The 21,472-nt window shown below is 44.4% G+C and overlaps 1 protein-coding gene across 1 annotated transcript; it reads left to right on the top strand.

The window, feature by feature from the left end:
• Nucleotides 1–1,284: 1,284 nt before the first annotated feature.
• Nucleotides 1,285–20,975, top strand: LOC311131761 (uncharacterized protein). The gene is made up of 2 exons (XM_084164893.1): nt 1,285–1,564; nt 19,842–20,975. Exons 1-2 carry the CDS (start codon nt 1,399–1,401, stop codon nt 20,783–20,785), a joined length of 1,110 nt encoding a protein of 369 aa, XP_084021019.1. The 5' UTR covers nt 1,285–1,398; the 3' UTR covers nt 20,786–20,975.
• The last annotated feature ends 497 nt before the right edge of the window (nt 20,976–21,472 follow it).

Below are 21,472 nucleotides of genomic sequence, written 5' to 3'. Positions count from 1 at the left end.
TGTCGAGGCACAGATCTGCGGAAGGGTACCAAAAAATGTCTGCAGCATTGAAGGTCCCCAAGAACACTGTGGCCTCCATCATTTTTAAATGGAAGAAGTTTGGAACCACCAAGGCTCTTCCTAGAGCTGGCCACCCGGGCCAAACTGAGCAATCGGGGGAGAAGGGCCTTGGTCAGGGAGGTGACCAAAAACCTGATGGTCACTCTGACAGAGCTTTAGAGTTCCTCTGTGGAGATGGGAGAAACTTCCAGAAGGACAACCATCCCTGCAGCACTCCACCAATCAGGCCTTTATGCTAGAGTGACCAGACGGAAGCCACTCCAGCCCGCTTGGAGTTTGCCAAAAGGCACCTAAAGACTCTCAGACCATGAGAAACAAGATTCTCTGGTCTGATGAAACCAAGATAGAACTCTTTGGCCTGAATGCCAAGCATCACGTCTGGAGGAAACCTGGCACCATCCCTACGGTGAAGCATGATGGTGGCAGCATCATGCTGTGGGGATGTTTTCAGCGGCAGGTACTGGGAGACTAGTCAGGATCGAGGCAAAGGTGAACGGAGCAAAGTACAGAGAGATCCTTGATGATAACCTGCTCCAGAGCGCTCATGACCTCAGACTGGGGCAAAGTTTCAACTTCCAACAGGACAACGACCCTAAGCACACAACCAAGACAACACAGGAGTGGCTTTGGGACAAGTCTCTGAATGTCCTTGAGTGGCCCAGGCAGAGCCCGGACTTGATCGGACATCTCTGGAGAGACCTGAAAATAGCTGTGCAGAGCTTGAGAGGATCTGCAGAGAAGAATGAGAGAAACTCCCCAAATACAGGTGTGCCAAGCTTGTAGCATAATATCCAAGAAAACTCGAGGCTGTAATCGCTGCCAAAGGTGCTTCAACAAAGTACTGAGTAAAGGGTCTGAATACTTATGTAAATGTGATATTTCCGTTTTTTATTTGTAATACATTTGCAAAAATGTCTAAATCCTGTTTTTGCTTTGTCATTATGGGGTATTGTGTGTAGATTGATGAGAGGGGGGAGGGGCAATTTGATCAATTTTATAATAAGGCTGTAACGTAACAAAATGTGGAAAAAGTCAAGGGGTCTGAACACTTTCCGAAGGCACTGTATGTTAAACACTGTTTGTCTACATGTAGTTATCGTTTCCATTTACTACTGGTCTGTAGGCTGCCTTGTAAAGTAATAAACCTCCATCCAACTGGCGGCGCTGTTGGACGTTTCCGAGTTTGCCACCCCACCAGAACCAAGGAGTTTTTTTTTTTTAAATGACTAGAACACGGAAGTAGGATTGTAGACGACTTTATTTTGCATTGCTTGTGTGGAGTGAAGAAAGACCCTCTAACTGAACTGAATAGGTTGCACAACTCTAATTCGACTGAAAATGTCTAAACTACAGTTGTTGCATGTGTTTTTAAATGAGCGTTTAACGGCAGCAGTTGAGGAGATTGTCGGGGCAGTTGAGAAAACAGTAGTGGAGTACCAGGAGGAGAATGATCGGCTACGGAGAATGCTGCGGATCACACAGGAGATACCACTATGTAAAATAGGTTAGTATGTAGATATCCTGATAGATAGCTATAGTTCTACTCAATTAATCAACTGTTTAACATAACAGTAATCGCCATTTCATAGTTTTTTTAACCCCTAAAGCTACCAACATAGTTTGATCCCAAGAAAAAACGATTGGAAGTATCAATCATAGCCAAAACATCGAATTATTTCATATCAAACATAACTAGACATGTAATTAATGTTATCTGAAAACAAACTTGACTAAAACCTTTATTTGATCAAAATTATAGTTACTTTGCATATTCTGTAAAACGAAAATATGTTTCCTTTGTGCAGCTTTTTTCCAAAGTACAATCCACATTAGTACTGAACATCTGATTTACCATCGTATGATAATAGTATCATTTCGTTTTCAGAACGTTTAAATATACATTTAGTCATATTTATGGTAAGAACGACTGCCATTTAAAGGCTTAGTTTTCTTTATGTACTTACCCCACTGCCAGCATTAGCATCACTGTAAGTGAAACAATGGGAGTGGTATGGCTAAGGTAGCATGCTTAAATAAAACATGACTAAATGCTCTTGTCACTTCAAACCAAATGGGATAGCACCCACAATATCATATCAAGTTGTACATATAGAATATTGGAGGATATTATAGGAACTCTATAACTATTTTTCGGAGAATACACACCAATGCAGCACTATGTGTACATTCAGAAGGTAGCTGGATTCTGTAATTTCAGTTCTACGAGGTATTCATTCACTTCCATGAGTTGTTTGGACACACCTACTCATTCAAGGGTTTTTCTTTATTTTTTACTAATTTTTACATTGCAGAATAATAGTGACCTTCATGTCTTAAAGTAATGATGGACTGTCATTTCTCTTTGCTTATTAGAGCTGTTCTTGCCATAATATGAACTTGGTATTTTGCCAAATAGGGGTATCTTCTGTATACCCCCCTACCTTGTCACAACACAACGGATTGGCTCAAACGCATTAAGAAGGAAAGAAATTCCACAAATTAACTTTTAAGAAGGCACACCTGTTACTTGAAATGCATTCCAGGTGACTACATCATGAAGCTGGTTGAGAGAATGCCAAGCTTGTGCAAAGCTGTCATCAAGGCAAAGGGTGGCTATTTGAAGAATCTCAAATATAAAATATATTTTGATTTATTTAACACTTATTTGGTTACTACATGATTCCATGTGTGTTATTTCATAGTTTTGATGTCTTCACTATTATTCTACAATGTAAAAATAAATAAAATCCCTTGAATGAGTAGGTGTGTCCAAACCTTCAACTGGTAGAGTAACTAAGGTAATTTTTTACATAAGGGGCTCCTATGTCTATGCAGGTGATCTGTCTCTAGATCACTGATACAGATCCCCCTCCACCCTCTGATGATATTATGTATAACTTAATGTTATGTCTTCAGAAAAACCTGGATTCAAATAAATACTTTTTTTAGATTCGCCCTAGAATAACTAGCCTGGTGGAACCATCCTGATCGCTGCGTTCGCAATTCTATTTCACTTCACTTATCAGTCTTCCATTCCTTCTCATTGAAACAGTTTGAGTCTACCTCTGTAGTGAGGGGCATTTTTCAAAATGAACTTGTTGGCGATTGAATCACCGTCAACCAGTCAGAGGACGGCCTAGTTCAAAGCACTGTTCAATTAAGTTGGGCTAGGTTGCACCGGGCTTTGGCCCGCCACATGACCATGAGAAGCCGATGAGGGAGGGGCACCCTGCTCAAATCGAACAGTAATCGCGCCACTCAGTCATATTGTCAACAATGCAGCATGATGCATCGTCCAGAAACATACAACATCTCTTTTCCATAAAATATATGTTTTTGAATTTTCTAACTAGTTTTCACGTGGAAGGCAGATAAAGCGTTTTTATCAAAGGCAATCACTTTTGCATGTGAAAACACTAAATCCTATGAATTACTCCATGTGTTTAACCTACTTCACTTTTGTTTTGAGCCGACTTCGACGTCGGCCAGAGTGGGTAGGCAAAACTAATGCAATCCATTTTCACCCAGTGCAAACTCCACCCAGCCGGGCCATATTAATCAAATCCCCTCAGTGTTTGGCCAAGTGGGATTTTGTCCTAAACCCACCCATTATTTCTGAGAGGATGCTGATTGGACCAGTCATTTTCTAACATATTCCAAATGCCTAGTCTGATTAATCAGGCTGTAATACACAATTAATTGGTGTATATACAGCCTGAAACTAATGACTGCCAAATCATGTAAATGTTCCTTACGCCTCGATCAGACCGACAGCTTCATTGCGTATTGGTACACCAGAAGTACATTCCTTGCAGCGTTGCAGAGGCATTTGCAGTGCGTTCTGTGTGGGGCATACTTTGGATTTATCCAGCGTATGCATCAAACTGTATGCGTAGATTTGACAGATAGTAGCAAAAGGTGAATGTTGAACTTTTGTTGCACACATATTCACAAAAATGTTTGGAATACATAATGAAAAAAGTTTAACTGCAGAATTTATTATGCAACATTGATGCAATGATGCTGTCGGTCTGATCGAGGCATTACAAGCCAGAATGTTTAATAATATATTTGGTCCTTCAGATGGTTGAAATTTTAGACAAAATATCCACAAGAAAGTATTGTTTACCCGACTGTTTAGAGTGTCAGTACTGAAGTTGGCATTTCTATCACACATGCACAAAACCATGTAAACACATGCTGACTTCAGTTAGTATGCATGCATTGCGTGCATGGACTTCCATCTTGTACACATGTCTTCAGTCATGAGCAAACACGTGCACGCGATGCATGCATACTAACTGAAGTCAGCAGGTATTCACATGGTTTTGAGCATGTACCAGGTGATAGAAATGTCAACTTTAGTACCGGCACTCGGGTAAACAATACTCTCCTGTGGATATTTTATCCTACATTTCGAGCGGCTGAAGGACAAACCACACAGACCACCAGTAGAGTAAGTTCAAATGTAATTTTATTAAACATTCTGGCTTGTATGGAACATTTACAAGATTTTGCAGTCATTAGTTTCAGGCTGAATATACCAATTAATTTTGTATTACAGCCTGATTAATCAGACTACCAAATGGCCATCGATTGGAGAAAGGCCAGACTGATACGTGAAGTGAAACAGAATGGTGAACCTAGCAATCAGGCTGATTCCACTAGACTAACTACATTTCGGAGAATACACACCAATACAGCTCTCTGTGTGGATTCTGAGCATATCGGAGTTCTGTACTGCAGAAATTTCCTTGTTTTCGAAAGAAATTCAATTTTTTTCCCATTTAAAATAACATAAAATTGATCAGAAATACAGTGTAGACATTGTTAATGTTCTAAATGGCTATTGTAGCTGGAAAAGGCTGATTTTTTTATGGAATATCTACATAGGTGTACAGAGGCCCATTATCAACAACCATCAGTCCTCTGTTCCAATGGCACGTTGTATTTGCTAATCCAAGTTATCATTTATAAAGGCTAATTGATCATTAGAAACCCCTTTTGCAATTATGTTAGCACAGCTGAAAACTGTTGTGCTGATTTAAAGAAGCAACAAAACTGGCCTTCTTGAGACTAGTTGAGTATCTGGAGCATCAGCAATTGTGGTTCGATTACAGGCTCAAAATGGCCAGAAACAAAGAACTTTCTTCTGAAACTCGTCAGTCTATTCTTGTTCTGAGAAATTAAGGCTATTCCATGCAAGAAATTGCCAAGAAACTGAAGATCCTGTACAACGCTGTGTCCTACTGCCTTCACAGAACAGCATAAACTGGCTCTAACCAGAATAGAAAGAGGAGTGGGAGGCCCCGGTGCACAACTTAGCAAGAGGACAAATACATTAGTGTCTAGTTTGAGAAACAGACGCCTCACAGGTCCTCAACTGGCAGCTTCATTAAATAGTACCCGCAAAACACCAGTCTCAACGTCAACAGTGAAGAGGCAACTCCGGGATGCTGACCTTCTAGGCAGAGTTGCAAAGAAAAACCCATATCTCAGACTGGCCAATAAAAATAAAAGATTAAGATAGGCAAAAGAACACACACTGGACAGAGGAAGATTGGAATAAAGTGTTCGAAGTTTGAGATGTTCGGATCACAAAGAAGAACATTTGTGAGACGCAGACCAAATGAAAAGATGCTGGAGAAGTGCTTGATGCCATCTGTCAAGCATGGTGGATGCAATGTGATGGTCTGGGGGTGCTTTGGTGGTGGTAAAGTGGGAGATTTGTACAGGGTAAAAGGGATCTTGAAGAAGGAAGGCTATCACTCCATTTTGCAACACCATGCCATACCCTGTGGACGGCGCTTGATTGGAGCCAATTTCCTCCTACAACAGGACAATGACCCAAAGCACAGCTCCAAACTATGCAATAACTATTTAGGGAAGAAGCAGTCAGCTGGTATTCTGTCTATAATGGAGTGGCCAGCACAGTCACCGGATCTCAACCCTATTGAGCTGTTGTGGGAGCAGCTTGACCGTAAGAAGTGCCCATCAAGCCAATCCAACTTGTGGGAGGTACTTCAGGAAGCATGGGGTGAAATCTCTTCAGATTACCTCAACAAATTGACAACTAGAATGCCAATGGTCTGCAAGGCTGTAATTGCTGCAAATGGAGGATTCTTTGACGAAAGCAAAGTTTGAAGGACACAATTATTATTTCAATTAAAAATCATTATTTCTAACCTTGTCAATGACATTCCAATTCATTTTGCTATATTTCGTATTCAAACTCATTTCATGTATGTTTTCATGGAAAACAAGGACATTTCTAAGTGACCCCAAACTTTTGACCGGTAGTGTGTATATACCAGCGATGTGGTAGAAAAAAAAGGGGAAAAAAGGATGATGACAAAGTTATAAAAAAATTTATAAACCGCTTTGAACAAAAATATGCCTCAACTTTAGGGTTAAAGAACAGTTATCTACTGTAACTTTGACCGTGCATGATTAAAAAGTTGTCTTTGTCACGAAAAAGTTGATTGAAATGGGATATAGGCAGGGGTACAACTTAGCCCAGCTTCTAGACCGACATTGTATCTCGATTGTATCTTGGTCTAGCAGTATAAAACTAGCCCACTATGCAAGTTATTAACCGACCTGTGTCTGTACCTGTTCGGCAATGCTTTTCCCACGTTGGAGGCAGGGTGGGAAACTAACTTTTTGGTCCACTGTGTCAGGTAGATTAAAAAATCTACCAGCCACTCAAATTTCTTACCAGCCACAATATTGTTTCAGCCATAATTACACAACAAATCACATAAAAACGGATGAGCATGCTTTGTAATGTTTCTAAAACAAGAAATGTATTACTAGTACAGTGCATTCGGAAAGTATTCAGACCCCTTGACTTTCTCCATATTTTGTTATGTTACAGCCTTATTCTAAAATGGATTAAATAGCCCCCCCCCCCTCAATCTACACAAAATACCCCATAATGACAAAACAAAAACAGGCAATTTTTTTTCCTTCACATTTATATTAAAAAATATTATTACATTTACATTTTAGTCATTATCACATTTACATAAGTATTCAAACCCTTAACTCAGTACTGGTTTGCTTAATAGAAGAAATGTGAAATGATTTATACTTTTAGTTTTGATACTTAAGTATATTTTAACAATTACATTTACTTTTGATACTTAAGTATATTAAAAACCAAATACCAAGGAGTTCAATCTTGGTTTCATCAGACCAGATAATCTTGTTTCTCATGATCTGAGAGTCCTCCCATCTCCACAGAGGAACTCTGGAGATCTGTCAGAGTGACCATCGGGTTCTTGGTCACCTCCCTGACCAAGGTCCTTCTCCCCCGATTGCTCAGTTTGGCCGGGCGGCCAGCTCTAGGAAGAGTCTTGGTGGTTCTAAACTTCTTCCATATAAGAATGATGGAGGCCACTGTGTTCTTGGGGACCTTCAATGCTGCAGACATTATTTGGTACCCTTCCCCAGATCTGTGCCTCGACACAATACTGTCTTTCCTTTGACCTTATGTCTTGGTTTTTGCTCTGACATGCACTGTTATCTGTGGGACCTTATACAGACAGGTGTGTATGCCTTCCCAAATCATGTCCAATCAATTGAATTTACCACAGGTGGACTCCAATCAAGTTGTAGAAACATCTCAAGGATGATCAATGGAAACAGGATGTACCTGAGCTCAATTTCGAGTCCCATAGTTATGTAAATAAGGTGTTTCTTTTTTTGGGGGGCAAAAAATTCTAAAATCCTGTTTTTGCTTTGTCCTTATGGGGTATTGTGTGTAGATTAATGAGAGAGGATTTTTATTTAATCCATTTTAGAATAAGGCTGTAACGTAACAAAATGTGGAAAAAGTGAAGGGGTCTGAATACTTTCCGAAGTAATGGGGTATATTGCTTCATTTAATTTAATTTTTGTGACCTGTGTCTTTTAACCAATGTATGTTAAAATAAATGATTTAGATTCAATAGTAAAAACAGATACAGTTCTACAACTGAACATCAAGAATCCACAAAGTGCCTGCCCTGCTACAAAATGCTGAGGGATACGGCTTATTTATAATTAGAGTTCCGGGCTCTTCGCTGACATTTTTTACAAGGAGTACATAATGTGCAGCTAAGTAAAAATGTAGAAGCGCATGTTAAGTTGCGTCAATTCAAATCTGGTATTGGAACAAAAAGAGGTCAATACACGTCTTCTAAAATAGACTAGTATTTTAATTAATGCAAAACACTTCAATGGTAAATATGATGTTCGTATATACGGGTCCACTGAAATACCACGCAGGGTAGTCAGAGAACTAACTGTCCCAACCCAAAGTTATTATTTTAATACTCTGACAGAGATAGTTCCTGCTCCAAGCAGGCCTATCAGAGTAGAGACTGAGCGTGGTTTAGACTTACTCAGCCTATCGTTGGCGCACAGGCTGGTCCCATTCCCTTGGCGCTTCACTGTTGCCAGGCATTAGTAATTATCTCCACAACTTGTCCAGAGAGTCAGCACTCTCAGACATCTTTGTAGCAGAACACATGTCCTTGAGCGGTCTAACAAAGAGGCAGTGTGTGTGTATGTGAGACACAAGCCTTATCTCAGCCTACCCCCTAATAGTTCCTCACATGAATCACAGCTTGTTATGTTAAACAGTCTATATCAGTACAGCACAAACCTATTATGTTTAATCATTAATGCTTTCTTATTAAGCTAACAGCACATCTAAAATATAAGAGAATAATTTCCCACACGCACAAAAATCTAGGAGAACAATTAATGTATTTGATTAATGTTAATTAATGTTTTAATAATTACAAATGACAAAGTTCATGAATAAACGTTTTTGGGCATGATCCATGCTCAATCAAGCACAATCATTAGGTGAGACAAATGTTCAGCTGTCCCTTTAAAGTGTAAATGACTGCCTCTTAACTACTTTGCAGATATGAAACAAACATAATATCAGTAAAAAATATAAAAGTCCCAGTTTATGCTTTACAAGGTTTTAAAATAGGTTTTATTTGACTCAAAATTTCATGACGCACAGTAAGGCATTGTTGGCAGAGTAGATGGATGCAGTTCAATGCATGATTAATATAATTCACCAATACATTTCTTGGTAGTCCCAAAAATATTGCTATCAGGTTGTAAATCACAGTTGGTCTGGCACATCTGTGTGTTTCACACCTGTTTGTCCTAGCTAATCATCCTGGCAATACGGGCACCATGCTGCTACAGACAGGATGTAGAACGAAGCGTGTTTGCACATCCTGCTCAAACATTGACATCCATGTTTGGTTTTGAATTGGAGGTGTGATTTTCGCATCTAATAATTTGTTTTTAATTATTTCCTGGGCACCACTCGGTGATGCAAAGGGAAGGGATCACTGCCGCTACCTCACTTTCCAACCAAAGTGCATGAATTAAGGAGCAAACTTTGCTAGAGAGGATATTTGGCAACACTTGGAGGACAATGGAATTACATTTGAAAAAGTGTCTTTATTGCTAAAAGTAGAATCTACGCGTTTCGGCTTTTGGCCTTCTTCAGGGTTTTACAGAAGTAAAACAGAATGAGGCTTTTATACATTTCAAGGGACCAATCACAATGGATATGCAAATAAAAACCATGATGTGATTGATAATTAAGTTGTAGAATGACCAACCAATAGATTGTGAGTACATGTTGCACTGACCAAAGGAATATGTAAACACCAAAATAACAATATGGTAGGTTAGATGAATTACGTGGATCTGACCAATTGTTTTTAACAGACTGGCCAATAGATTGTGATAGCATGTTGTACGGACCAATAGAACATGCATATATGCTTTCAATGAGGGAGTTTGATTAAGTGCAATGGGCTATTGACCTGTGACGTGAACAGGCAAAAGTGGTGAGGGAGGAGCGCCCTTCTCAAATCAAACCGTAACCTGCAACGCTCGCTCATGTTGTCAACAAGGCAGCATGGTGCATTGTCCAGAAATATACAGTTGAAGTCGGAAGTTTACATACACTTAGGTTGGAGTCATTAAAACTTGTTTTTCAACCACTCCACAAATTTCTTGTTAACAAACTATAGTTTTGGCAAGTCGGTTAAGACATCTACTTTGTGCATGACACAAGATATTTTTCCAACAATTGTTTACAGACAGATTATTTCACTTATAATTCACTGTATCACAATTCCAGTGGGTCAGAAGTTTACATACACTAAGTTGACGGTGCCTTTAAACAGCTTGGGAAATTCCAGAAAATGATGTCTTGGCTTTAGAAGCTTCTGATAGGCTAATTGACATAATTTGAGTCAATTGGAGGTGTACCTTTGGATGTATTTCAAGGCCTATCTTCAAACTCAGTGCCTCTTTGCTTGACATCATGGGAAAATCAAAAGAAATCAGCCAAGACCTCAGAAAAAAATGGTAGACCTCCACAAGTCTGGTTCATCCTTGGGAGCAATTTCCAAACGCCTGAAGGTACCACGTTCATCTGTACAAACAATACTTCGCAAGTACAGTGAGGGGGAAAAAGTATTTGATCCCCTGCTGATTTTGTACGTATTCCCACTGACAAAGAAATGATCAGTCTATAATTTTTAATGGTAGGTTTATTTGAACAGTGAGAAACAGAATAACAACAAAAAAAAAAAGAAAAACGCATGTCAAAAATGTTAGAAATTGATTTGCATTTTAATGAGGGAAAGATTTCTGGCTCCCAGGTGTCTTTTATACAGGTAACGAGCTGAGATTAGGAGCACACTCTTAAAGGGAGTGCTCCTAATCTCAGTTTGTTACCTGTATAAAAGACACCTGTCCATAGAAGCAATCAATCAATCAGATTCCAAACTCTCCACCATGGCCAAGACCAAAGAGCTCTCCAAGGATGTCAGGGACAAGATTGTAGACCTACACAAGGCTGGAACGGGCTACAAGACCATCGCCAAGCAGCTTGGTGAGAAGGTGACAACAGTTGGTGCGATTATTCGCAAATGGAAGAAACACAAAATAATTGTCAATCTCCCTCGGCCTGGGGCTCCATGCAAGATCTCACCTCGTGGAGTTGCAATGATCATGAAAACGGTGAGGAATCAGCCAAGAACTACACAGGAGGATCTTGTCAATTATCTCAAGGCAGCTGGGACCATAGTCACCAAGAAAACAATTGGTAACACACTACGCCGTGAAGGACTGAAATCCTGCAACGCCCGCAAGGTCCCCCTGCTCAAGAAAGCACATATACAGGCCCATCTGAAGTTTGCCAATGAACTTCTGAATGATTCAGAGGAGAACTGGGTGAAAGTGTTGTGGTCAGATGAGACCAAAATGGAGCACTTTGGCAACAACTCAACTCGTCGTGTTTTTCTGCTAAGGGGACAGGACAACTTCACCGCATAAAAGGGACGATGGACGGGGCCATGTACCGTCAAATCTTGGGTGAGAACCACCTTCCCTCAGCCAGGGCATTGAAAATGGGTCGTGAATGGGTATTCCAGCATGACAATGACCCAAAACACACGGCCAAGGCAACAAAGGAGTGGCTCAAGTGGAAGCACATTAAGGTCCTGGAGTGGCCTAGCCAGTCTCCAGACCTTAATCCCATAGAAAATCTGTGGAGGGAGCTGAAGGTTTGAGTTGCCAAACGTCAGCCTCGAAACTTTAATGACTTGGAGAAGATCTGCAAAGAGGAGTGGGACAAAATCCCTCCTGAGATGTGTGCAAACCTGGTGGCCAACTACAAGAAACGTCTGACCTCTGTGATTGCCAACAAGGGTTTTGCCACCAAGTACTAAGTAATGTTTGGCAGAGGGGTCAAATACTTATTTCCCTCATTAAAATGCAAATCAATTTATAACATTTTTGACATGCGTTTTTCTGGATTTTTTTGTTGTTATTCTGTCTCTCACTGTTCAAATAAACCTACCATAAAAATTATAGACTGATAATTTCTTTGTCAGTGGGCAAACGTACAAAATCAGCAGGGGATCAAATACTTTTTTCCCCTCACTGTATAAACACCATGGGGCCACGCAGCCGTCATACCGCTCAGGAAGGAGACTCGTTCTGTCTCCTAGAGATGAGCGTACTTTGGTCCGAAAAGTGAAAATCAATCCCAGAACAACAGCAAAGGACTTTGTGAAGATGCTGGAGGAAACAGGTACAAAAGTATCTATATCCACAGTAAAACTAGTCCTATATCGACATAACCTGAAAGGCCGCTCAGCAAGGAAGAAGCCACTGCTCCAAAACCGCCATTATGTCACGGTTTCGGCCGAGGCTGCCTCTCTTCCTTGCTCGGGCAGGCTTCGGCGTTCGTCGTCTCCGGAATACTAGCTGCCACCGTTGTATGTTTCTATGTTCGTTTGGTCTTGTATGGAATTGTACACCTGTTGTCGTTTAGTGTCATTAGTGTCCTATAAGTTCTCGTTGTGTTTGTCAGGTGTTGTGAGTGATTGTTTCCTATGTCGTGTTGGTGCGCTACCCTTTTTCGGTGCGCTATTTGTAGCTTGCCTCCTTTGTATTTAGGAGAGGATTTTCGCACATGTTTAGTGCGCCCTTTTGTTTACGCCTGTGTGCGCATTTTCTCGCCTCCGGGCAGTTGGATTGTGTTTTTGTGTGTGCTCTACTAAAAGTCTTTGTTGGACTTATCTTCTGCGTCCTGCGCCTGATTCCACACCACACCCACCTACAGCACCTACTGACAGAATCACTCACCATCTGAATGGAATCAGCAGGAGCCGCAGCAGCACAGGAGACGTTGGAGGAGCGGGTTCGGGAGCAGAATGACCAGATCCTGCGGATCGGGACCGCCCTGCAGGATGTGATCAACACGCTCCAACGCTGGGAGACCCGAGGAACACCCCCAACGCCACCGTCCCTACCATCACCATCAGCAAGTCTGCCCATTCCCGCTCCGGAACCCAGAGGAGTTCGACTCTCGCTCCCGAGGGCCTACGATGGGACCGCTGCCGGGTGTCAGGGCTTCCTTCTCCAGGTGGAGCTTTACCTGGCCACCGTGCACCCGGCGCCCTCGGGACACGAGAGCGTGTCCGCCCTTATCTCCTGCCTTTCCGGCAAGGCGTTAGAATGGGCCAACGCCGAGTGGAGGAGGATAGACGCTACCACCATCACTTACGCTGAGTTCTCCTGCCGCTTCAGGGCGGTGTTTGACCATCCACCAGAGGGGAAAGCGGCGGGGGAGCGTCTGTTCTGCCTCCGGCAGGGGAAGAGGAGTGCCCAGGAGTTCGCGTTGGAATTCCGTACTCTAGCGGCGGATGCAGGGTGGAATGAGCGGGCCCTACGTGAGGACGTCCGTCGGGAGCTGGCCTGTCGGGACACCAGCCTCTCTTTCGACCAGTTAGTCGACATGTCCATCAGGCTGGACACCCTGCTGGTTACCCGCGGACGTCCCGAGGGAGGTCCGTCCATTTCACCCTCCAGCGTCTCCGAGCCGAGCCCCATGGAGCTCGGGGGCGCTGGCGCTAGAGAGAGGAGGGGTCGGAGTACGAGGGGGTCCATCTCCTGCACCAACTGTGGTCGGGGAGGACACACCGCGGCTAGGTGCTGGGGATGGCCTCCTAGGGGAGAAAACGACAGGCCCCGCACTGGGGAGTCCTTCGTGGTGAGTAGGCGCCCCACTCACCCAGAGCTCTCTGTTGCGCACCTCTGTATACCTGTGCGTTTTCCACAGGTAGCACCTCATTCCCAGCATAAGGCGCTGGTAGATTCAGGCGCGGCTGGGAATTTTGTTGATAAGAAATTTTGTTTAGCCTTAGGGATTCCCCTTCTCCCTGTTGACGTCCCCTTCCCCGTTCATGCCCTAGATAGCCGTCCGTTGGGATCGGGCTTGATCAGGGAGGTCACGGCGCCACTTAGGATGTGTGCGCAGGGGGGTCATCAGGAGATGATCCAGCTATTTCTGATCGACTCGCCTGCGTATCCGGTGGTGCTGGGCATGCCCTGGTTGAGTACCCATAACCCGTCTATTTCGTGGCAGGAGAGGGCTCTGATGGAGTGGTCTGCCCAGTGTGTGGGTCGATGTTTAGGCGTTTCCGTAGGGGCTACCTCGGTGGAGAGTCCAAACCAGGTGCCCGCATTGCACGTTCCCCCTGAGTATGGGGATTTGGCTATTGTGTTCAGTAAGTCGAGGGCGACGCAGTTGCCTCCCCATAGGCAGGGAGATTGTGCGATAGACCTCCAGGCAGGAGCGGCGCTCCCACGGAGCCATGTGTATCCTCTGTCTCAGGAGGAGAAGAGAGCTATGGAGACTTACATAGACGAATCTCTGAGACAAGGATACATACGGCCCTCTACTTCCCCTGCGTCCTCGAGTTTCTTTTTTGTGAAGAAAAAGGATGGTGGGTTACGCCCGTGCATTGATTACCGTGGTCTCAATCAGATCACGGTGAAGTACAGTTACCCACTCCCGCTGATTGCGACCATGACGGAGTCATTGCACGGGGTGCGTTTCTTCACTAAATTAGATCTCAGGAGCGCGTACAACTTGGTGCGCATTAGGGGGGGGCGATGAATGGAAGACAGCCTTTAGTACCACCTCGGGCCATTACGAGTATCTTGTCATGCCATACGGGTTGATGAACGCTCCTTCAGTTTTCCAATCATTCGTGGATGAGATCTTCAGGGACATGCAGGGGCAGGGGGTGGTCGTGTACATAGATGACATTCTCGTGTACTCGTCTACCCGAGTCGAGCATGTGGCACTGGTGCGCCGAGTGTTGCGGAGGCTGTTGGAGCACGACCTGTATGTCAAGGCAGAGAAGTGTCTGTTTTTCCAGGAGTCGGTCTCCTTTTTGGGTTATCAGTTGTCTGCGTCAGGGGTGAAGATGGAGGTAGACCGGGTGTCAGCCGTGCGTAATTGGCAAACGCCAACCACTGTGAAGGAGGTGCAGCAGTTTTTGGGGTTTGCGAATTACTACCGGAGGTTTATCCGGGGTTTTGGACAGGTGGCAGCTCCCATAACGTCTCTTTTGAAGGGGGGTCCGGTGCGTCTGCAGTGGTCAGCCGAGGCGGACAGGGCGTTTGGGAGGCTGAAGGACCTGTTTACCTCGGCTCCGGTGCTGGCGCATCCGGATCCCTCTTTACCATTTCAGGTAGAGGTGGACGCGTCAGAGGCCGGTATAGGAGCCGTGCTTTCGCAACGGTCTGGCACGCCACCTAAACTCCGCCCCTGTGCTTTTTATTCCAAGAAGCTCAGTCCGGCGGAGCGAAATTATGACGTAGGGGACAGGGAGCTGTTAGCCGTGGTACAGGCCCTAAAGGTGTGGAGGCACTGGCTTGAGGGGGCTCAACACCCTTTCCTCATTTTGACGGACCACCGTAACCTGGAGTACATAATAATATAATAATAATATAATATGCCATTTAGCAGACGCTTTTATCCAAAGCGACTTACAGTCATGCGTGCATACATTTTTTTTTTTGTGTATGTGTACATCCGGGAAGCTAGGAGACTAAACCCTCGCCAGGCGCGGTGGAATATGTTTTTGACCCGGTTCATATTTAAGATCACATACATCCCTGGGTCACAGAACGGTAAGGCAGACGCGCTGTCTCGGCGGTATGACACGGAGGAGAGGTCCGTGGAGCCCACTCCCATACTGCCGGAGTCTTGTCTGGTGGCACCGGTAGTGTGGGAGGTCGATGCTGAGCTCGAGCGGGCGCTGCGCACCGACCCTAGTCCACCTCAATGCCCGGAGGGTCGGAAGTACGTTCCGCTCGAGGTTCGGGATCGATTGATCTATTGGGCTCACACGTCACCCTCCTCTGGACATCCTGGTATCGGCCGGACAGTGCACTGCCTTAGTGCTAAGTACTGGTGGCCCACGTTGGTGAGGGATGTGAGGGTTTATGTCTCCTCCTGCTCGGTGTGCGCCCAGTGTAAGGCGCCTAGACATCTGCCTAGGGGTAAGTTACTACCCCTGCCCGTTCCACAACGACCATGGTCTCACCTCTCGGTGGATTTCATCACTGACCTTCCTCCCTCACAGGGGAATACTACTATACTGGTCGTTGTGGACCGGTTCTCTAAGGCCTGTCGTTTGCTCCCTATGTGGGCCTTCCTACGGCCCTACAGACCGCCGAAGCGCTATTCACCCATGTTTTCCGGCACTACGGGGTACCCGAGGATATTGTGTCTGATCGAGGTCCCCAATTTACCTCCAGAGTCTGGAGAGCCTTTATGGTGCGGTTGGGGGTCTCGGTGAGCCTCACCTCGGGTTACCATCCGGAGAGTAATGGGCAGGTGGAACGTGTGAACCAGGATGTGGTTAGGTTTCTTAGATCATACTGCCAGGACCGGCCGGAGGAGTGGGCACGGTACGTTCCCTGGGCAGAAATGGCCCAGAATTCCCTACGCCATTCCTCCACTAACCTAACCCCTTTCCAATGTGTGTTAGGTTACCAGCCGGTTCTGGCACCTTGGCAGCAGAGCCAGATCGAGGCTCCTGCGGTGGATGAGTGGGTGCGGCGCTCGGAGGAGACGTGGAACGCTGCACACGTCCACCTGCAGCGGGCCCTCCGTCGTCAAAAGGCGAGCGCCGATCTCCACCGCAGTGAGGGACCGGTGTACGCACCTGGTGATCGAGTCTGGCTCTCTACCAGAAACCTGCCCCTCCGCCTGCCCTGTCGGAAACTGGGTCGGCGGTTTGTGGGGCCATTTAAAGTCCTGAGAAGATTGAACGAGGTGTGTTACAGATTACAACTACCTGTTGAGTATAAAAGTATTAACCCCTCGTTCCATGTGTCTCTTCTCAGGCCGGTGGTAGCTGGCCCACTCCAAGAAAATGAGATCAGGGAGACTCCTCCGCCCCCATTGGACATCGAGGGGGCACCGGCGTACTCCGCCGGGTCAATCTTGGATTCGAGACGTCGGATGGGGGGTCTCCAATATCTGGTGGAGTGGGAGGGGTACGGCCCGGAGGAACGGTGCTGGGTGCCGAGGGGAGACATTTTGGACCCGTCTCTCCTGACGGAATTCCATCGTAGTCACCCGACGCGCCCTGCTCCGCGTCCTCCTGGTCGTCCCCGAGGCCGGAGTCGGCGCACGTCTGGAGCCGCGCATCAAGGGGGGGGTACTGTCACGGTTTCGGCCGAGGCTGCCTCTCTTCCTTGCTCGGGCAGGCTTCGGCGTTCGTCGTCTCCGGAATACTAGCTGCCACCGTTGTATGTTTCTATGTTCGTTTGGTCTTGTATGGAATTGTACACCTGTTGTCGTTTAGTGTCATTAGTGTCCTATAAGTTCTCGTTGTGTTTGTCAGGTGTTGTGAGTGATTGTTTCCTATGTCGTGTTGGTGCGCTACCCTTTTTCGGTGCGCTATTTGTAGCTTGCCTCCTTTGTATTTAGGAGAGGATTTTCGCACATGTTTAGTGCGCCCTTTTGTTTACGCCTGTGTGCGCATTTTCTCGCCTCCGGGCAGTTGGATTGTGTTTTTGTGTGTGCTCTACTAAAAGTCTTTGTTGGACTTATCTTCTGCGTCCTGCGCCTGATTCCACACCACACCCACCTACAGCACCTACTGACACATTAAAAAAATTGACCACGGTTGGCAACTGCACATGGGGACAAAGATTGTACTTTTTGGAGAAATGTCCTCTGGTCTGATGAAACAAAAATAGAACTGTTTGGTCATAATGACCATTGTTATGTTTGGAGAAAAAAGGGGGTTGCTTGCAAGCCGAAGAAAACCATCCCAACAGTGAAGCACGAGGGTGGCAGCATCATGCTGTTGGGGTACTTTGCTGCAGGAGGGACTGGTGCACTTCACAAAATAGATGGCATCATGAGGAAGGAAAATGATGTGGATATATTGAAGCAACATCTCAAGACATCAGTCAGGAAGTTAAAGCTTGGTCTCAAATGGGTCTTCCAAATGGACAATGACCCCAAGGATACTTCCAAAATTGTGGCAAGATTGCTTAAGGACAACAAAGTCAAGGTATTGGAGTGGCCATCACAAAGCCCTGACCTCAATCCTATAGAACATTTGTGGGCAGAACTGAAAAAGCGTGTACGAGCAAGGAGGCCTACAAACCTGACTCAGTTACACCAGCTCTGTCAGAAGGAATGGGCCAAAATTCACCCAACTTATTGTGGGAAGCTTGTGGAAGGCTACCCAAAACGTTTGACCCAAGTTAAACAATTTAAAGGCAATGCTACCAAATATTAATTGAGTGTATAAACTTCTGACCCACTGGGAATGTGATGAAATAAATAAAAGCTGAAATAAATCATTCTTTCTACTATTATTCTGACATTTCACATTCTTAAAATAAAGTGGAGATCCTAACTGACCTAAGACAGGGAATTTTTTACTAGGATTAAATGTCAGGAATTGTGAAAACTGAGTTTAAATGTATTTGGCTAAGGTGTATGTAAACTTCTGACTTCAACTGTACATCTCTTTTCCATGAAATATATGTTAGAATTTTCAAACTAGTTTTCATTGGGAAGGCACAGAATCCTATTCATTAGTCCACGTGCTTAATCTAGCCTAAGCTACTTCATTTTTTATTTGAGCCTACTTCGCCATGGACTTTGAACTAGTTATGGGAAGTTCGGCTCTTTTTACTGACTGATCTTTGATTCATTCAGTCAAAATACAAAATATTTCGACTCATTTCGTTCATTCGAATCAGTAATGCCCAGAGCATGCAGGACCCCCTACCGACGAAGGATGGGGCTTATTGGAGCTGTCATTTGTGACAGACTTGTAAACGCATGCTTTAAACAATGGACATTTGTTGATTGCTAGGCATACAAATAACATGATTTGGTACATTTGAAACAAGGTCTCGTTGTCGCCGCAACCGGACTAGATTGTGAACAACTCTTGGCAGAATGTATTGCTTGACTGCCGTGAGGGTGATAAGCACAATATCATTCGCGAACTGCAGCACCCCAGACGATTCACTCTCGAGTTTGAGTTTGCTGAGGAGAGGCTGTGTATGTTTTGGTTCAACAAAGCTGTATCCATAACATTCAATTAATTGCATTCATTCTTGCGCCATGCGATCAATGATCAGTTCTAAACATGCCTTTTTATTCTCTATGCTGCCTGGAACATGATCTATTTTGCTTGCTTGCATATATTACAGACAGTTGTTGGTTGGAGCACGTCACTGGAGGAGCGCGTATTAATCCTGCTGTAGAATTCATTGCCCAGCAGGTCAAACGAATGACTAAAATGAACGAGTCATTCAGAAAAACGAATCATGACTCTCGAGTCAGTAAAAAGAGTCCTTCAAAAAGAAGTAATTGTTTGCGAACTGCACATCACTAATTTGAACGGGGCACCTGGCTCTGGCTCACAGCCGGGAGGCAGCCCGGTTCCAAAACGACTGCATTCATTTTTCACCCAGTTCAAACTCCTCCCATCGGGGTAACCTGGGCCAGATAATTGAATCCCCACATAGGTAAAACAGTAGACAATATTACAACCTGACAATGTAAATAGACACTCATGACAATACCAATGATAAATAATAAAAAATGGTAACTTTCTAAAGGAAATCCTTTATAATCAATTCCTCATTCATTCCACTCTGCGACGCAAACAACGCATTCCTTATCAGAACCGTCCACTGACACCGGATATACCGTTTGACACGGGAAACAGGCACAGACACAGGCTAGTGTTATACTGCTAGACCAAGATACATTCTCTGTCTTGAAGCTGGCCCTAGCTATCTGCACTCAGGCATGTCTAAAGGCTGTATAGATCATAGAGATCTGTAATTCACGTGTATGATTCAAGTCTTCTATTTCATTCTGCTCCTCCTCTCCTTCCCTCCAGGCTCCCTGCCGCTCTCTCTCGCTGTCTCTGAAGAGGTTCTCCCTGAGCAGCAGCACTGTGAGCAGGAGTGGAGCCCCAGTCTGGGGCAGGAGGACCCAAAGCCCACACAGATTATAGAGGAACAGCAGATTCAAGGGCTGGAGCCTGATATAGAGTTAAAATTCACTCCTTCCTGTGTGAAAAGTGAATGTGATCAGGAGGACCCACTTTGGTCCTTGACTCTTCCTAAAACCCAGACTGTGGAGCACATAAATATTGACTCTAAACGAGTGGATCCTGATCCTTTTGCCACTGTGACCCACCTAAAGGGTTTCGAAATTCCCTGTGACCCTCCAGATAATCAAAACAATGCCTCCATCCACAGATCAGCCATAAGCAGTGACCTAGTAGGACTTGACAGCAGCCCACCATTGGCTCCGACCCCACCAATGGGAAAACCCTGCACCTTCCCCAAGACATTAAAACAAAAAGGACATCTGTCCATGCACATGAGTATTCACACAGGAGAGATGCCATTTAGCTGTGGCGACTGTGGGAAGTGCTTTATTCAGAAGGGGTACCTTAGAAGACATATACTGACTCACACAGGAGAGAAACCATTTAGCTGTAATTTTTGCGGTAAAAGCTTCAATCAGAAGGGGGACCTAAGAAGACATATACTGACTCACACAGGAGAGAAACCGTTTAGCTGTGGTGACTGTGGGAAAAGCTTCAGTCAGAAGGGGGACCTAAGGAGGCATATACTGACTCACACAGGAGAGAAACCGTTTAGCTGCGGTGACTGTGGGAAAAGCTTCCGTCTCAAGGGAAACCTAACCACTCATACACTCACTCACAAAGGAGTGAAACAACATGGCTGCTCAGTCTGTGGTTTAAGATTCACTCATAAGGCTTATCTGCTGAAGCATGTGGATAAAGTCCACAAAGAAAGAAAACAGGATTGAAAACTGAAAGGAAACATAATTAGGACAAAGTGATCTTCTGTCAGAAGATGGGAATAAAAAAAACAGGATGTGTATAACACTCCTAGGAAAGCAAAGCAACTCTGGATAATTCATGTTCTGCGTTTCAGATAAATAGATGTGATTAATTTACTTTTGTAAATCCTATGTAAATAAAGTTTGATATGATTTGAATGATGAGGTAATGATCAAAACAGTATTACACTGTATTATGGGAATCTTACAGATCTGAGGGGTATACTAATCAAATCAAATATATTTATAAAACCCTTTTGTCAGCAGATGTCACAAAGTGCTATACAGAAACCCAGCCTAAATCCTCAAACAGCAAGTAATGCAGATGTATCACGGTGGCTACAAAGCAGGATCAAGGAGTTAGCCAGCTAACTACCATAAATATAATTATTTTGCATTTTTTAAAGATAAGCTTGAAATGGGCATGGTCTAACTGATTCAGCAACCCAAAAAACGTATATCTAAGTGTAGGATTCTTAATGAATCACAAAATGTATCGTTATTTCTGGTTGCTTATCAAAGTTAGCTGGCTAACTCATTGATCCAGCTTTATAGTATACCCCTTTGCAGTACAAGCAACAACAAAGTGGACACCCCGCCACTGTTTTGGTAAACAGCTGAGGGACAATGAAACGTAAACACTTTTAACCATGT

Source organism: Coregonus lavaretus, assembly GCF_964263955.1.
Source record: "Coregonus lavaretus genome assembly, chromosome: 7".
NCBI lineage: Eukaryota > Metazoa > Chordata > Actinopteri > Salmoniformes > Salmonidae > Coregonus > Coregonus lavaretus.
Note: the sequence above shows the minus strand (reverse complement) of the source record. Positions and strands in the feature narration are given on the sequence as shown.

What these genes read in the sequence shown, in the direction of transcription:
- LOC311131761 (XM_084164893.1), top strand. Translation starts at nt 1,399, where the DNA reads ATGTCTAAACTACAGTTGTTGCATGTGTTTTTAAATGAGCGTTTAACG. An exon ending in GATACCACTATGTAAAATAG is followed by an intron (nt 1,565 to 19,841) that starts GTTAGTATGTAG and finishes CCTTCCCTCCAG; the next exon opens with GCTCCCTGCCGCTCTCTCTC.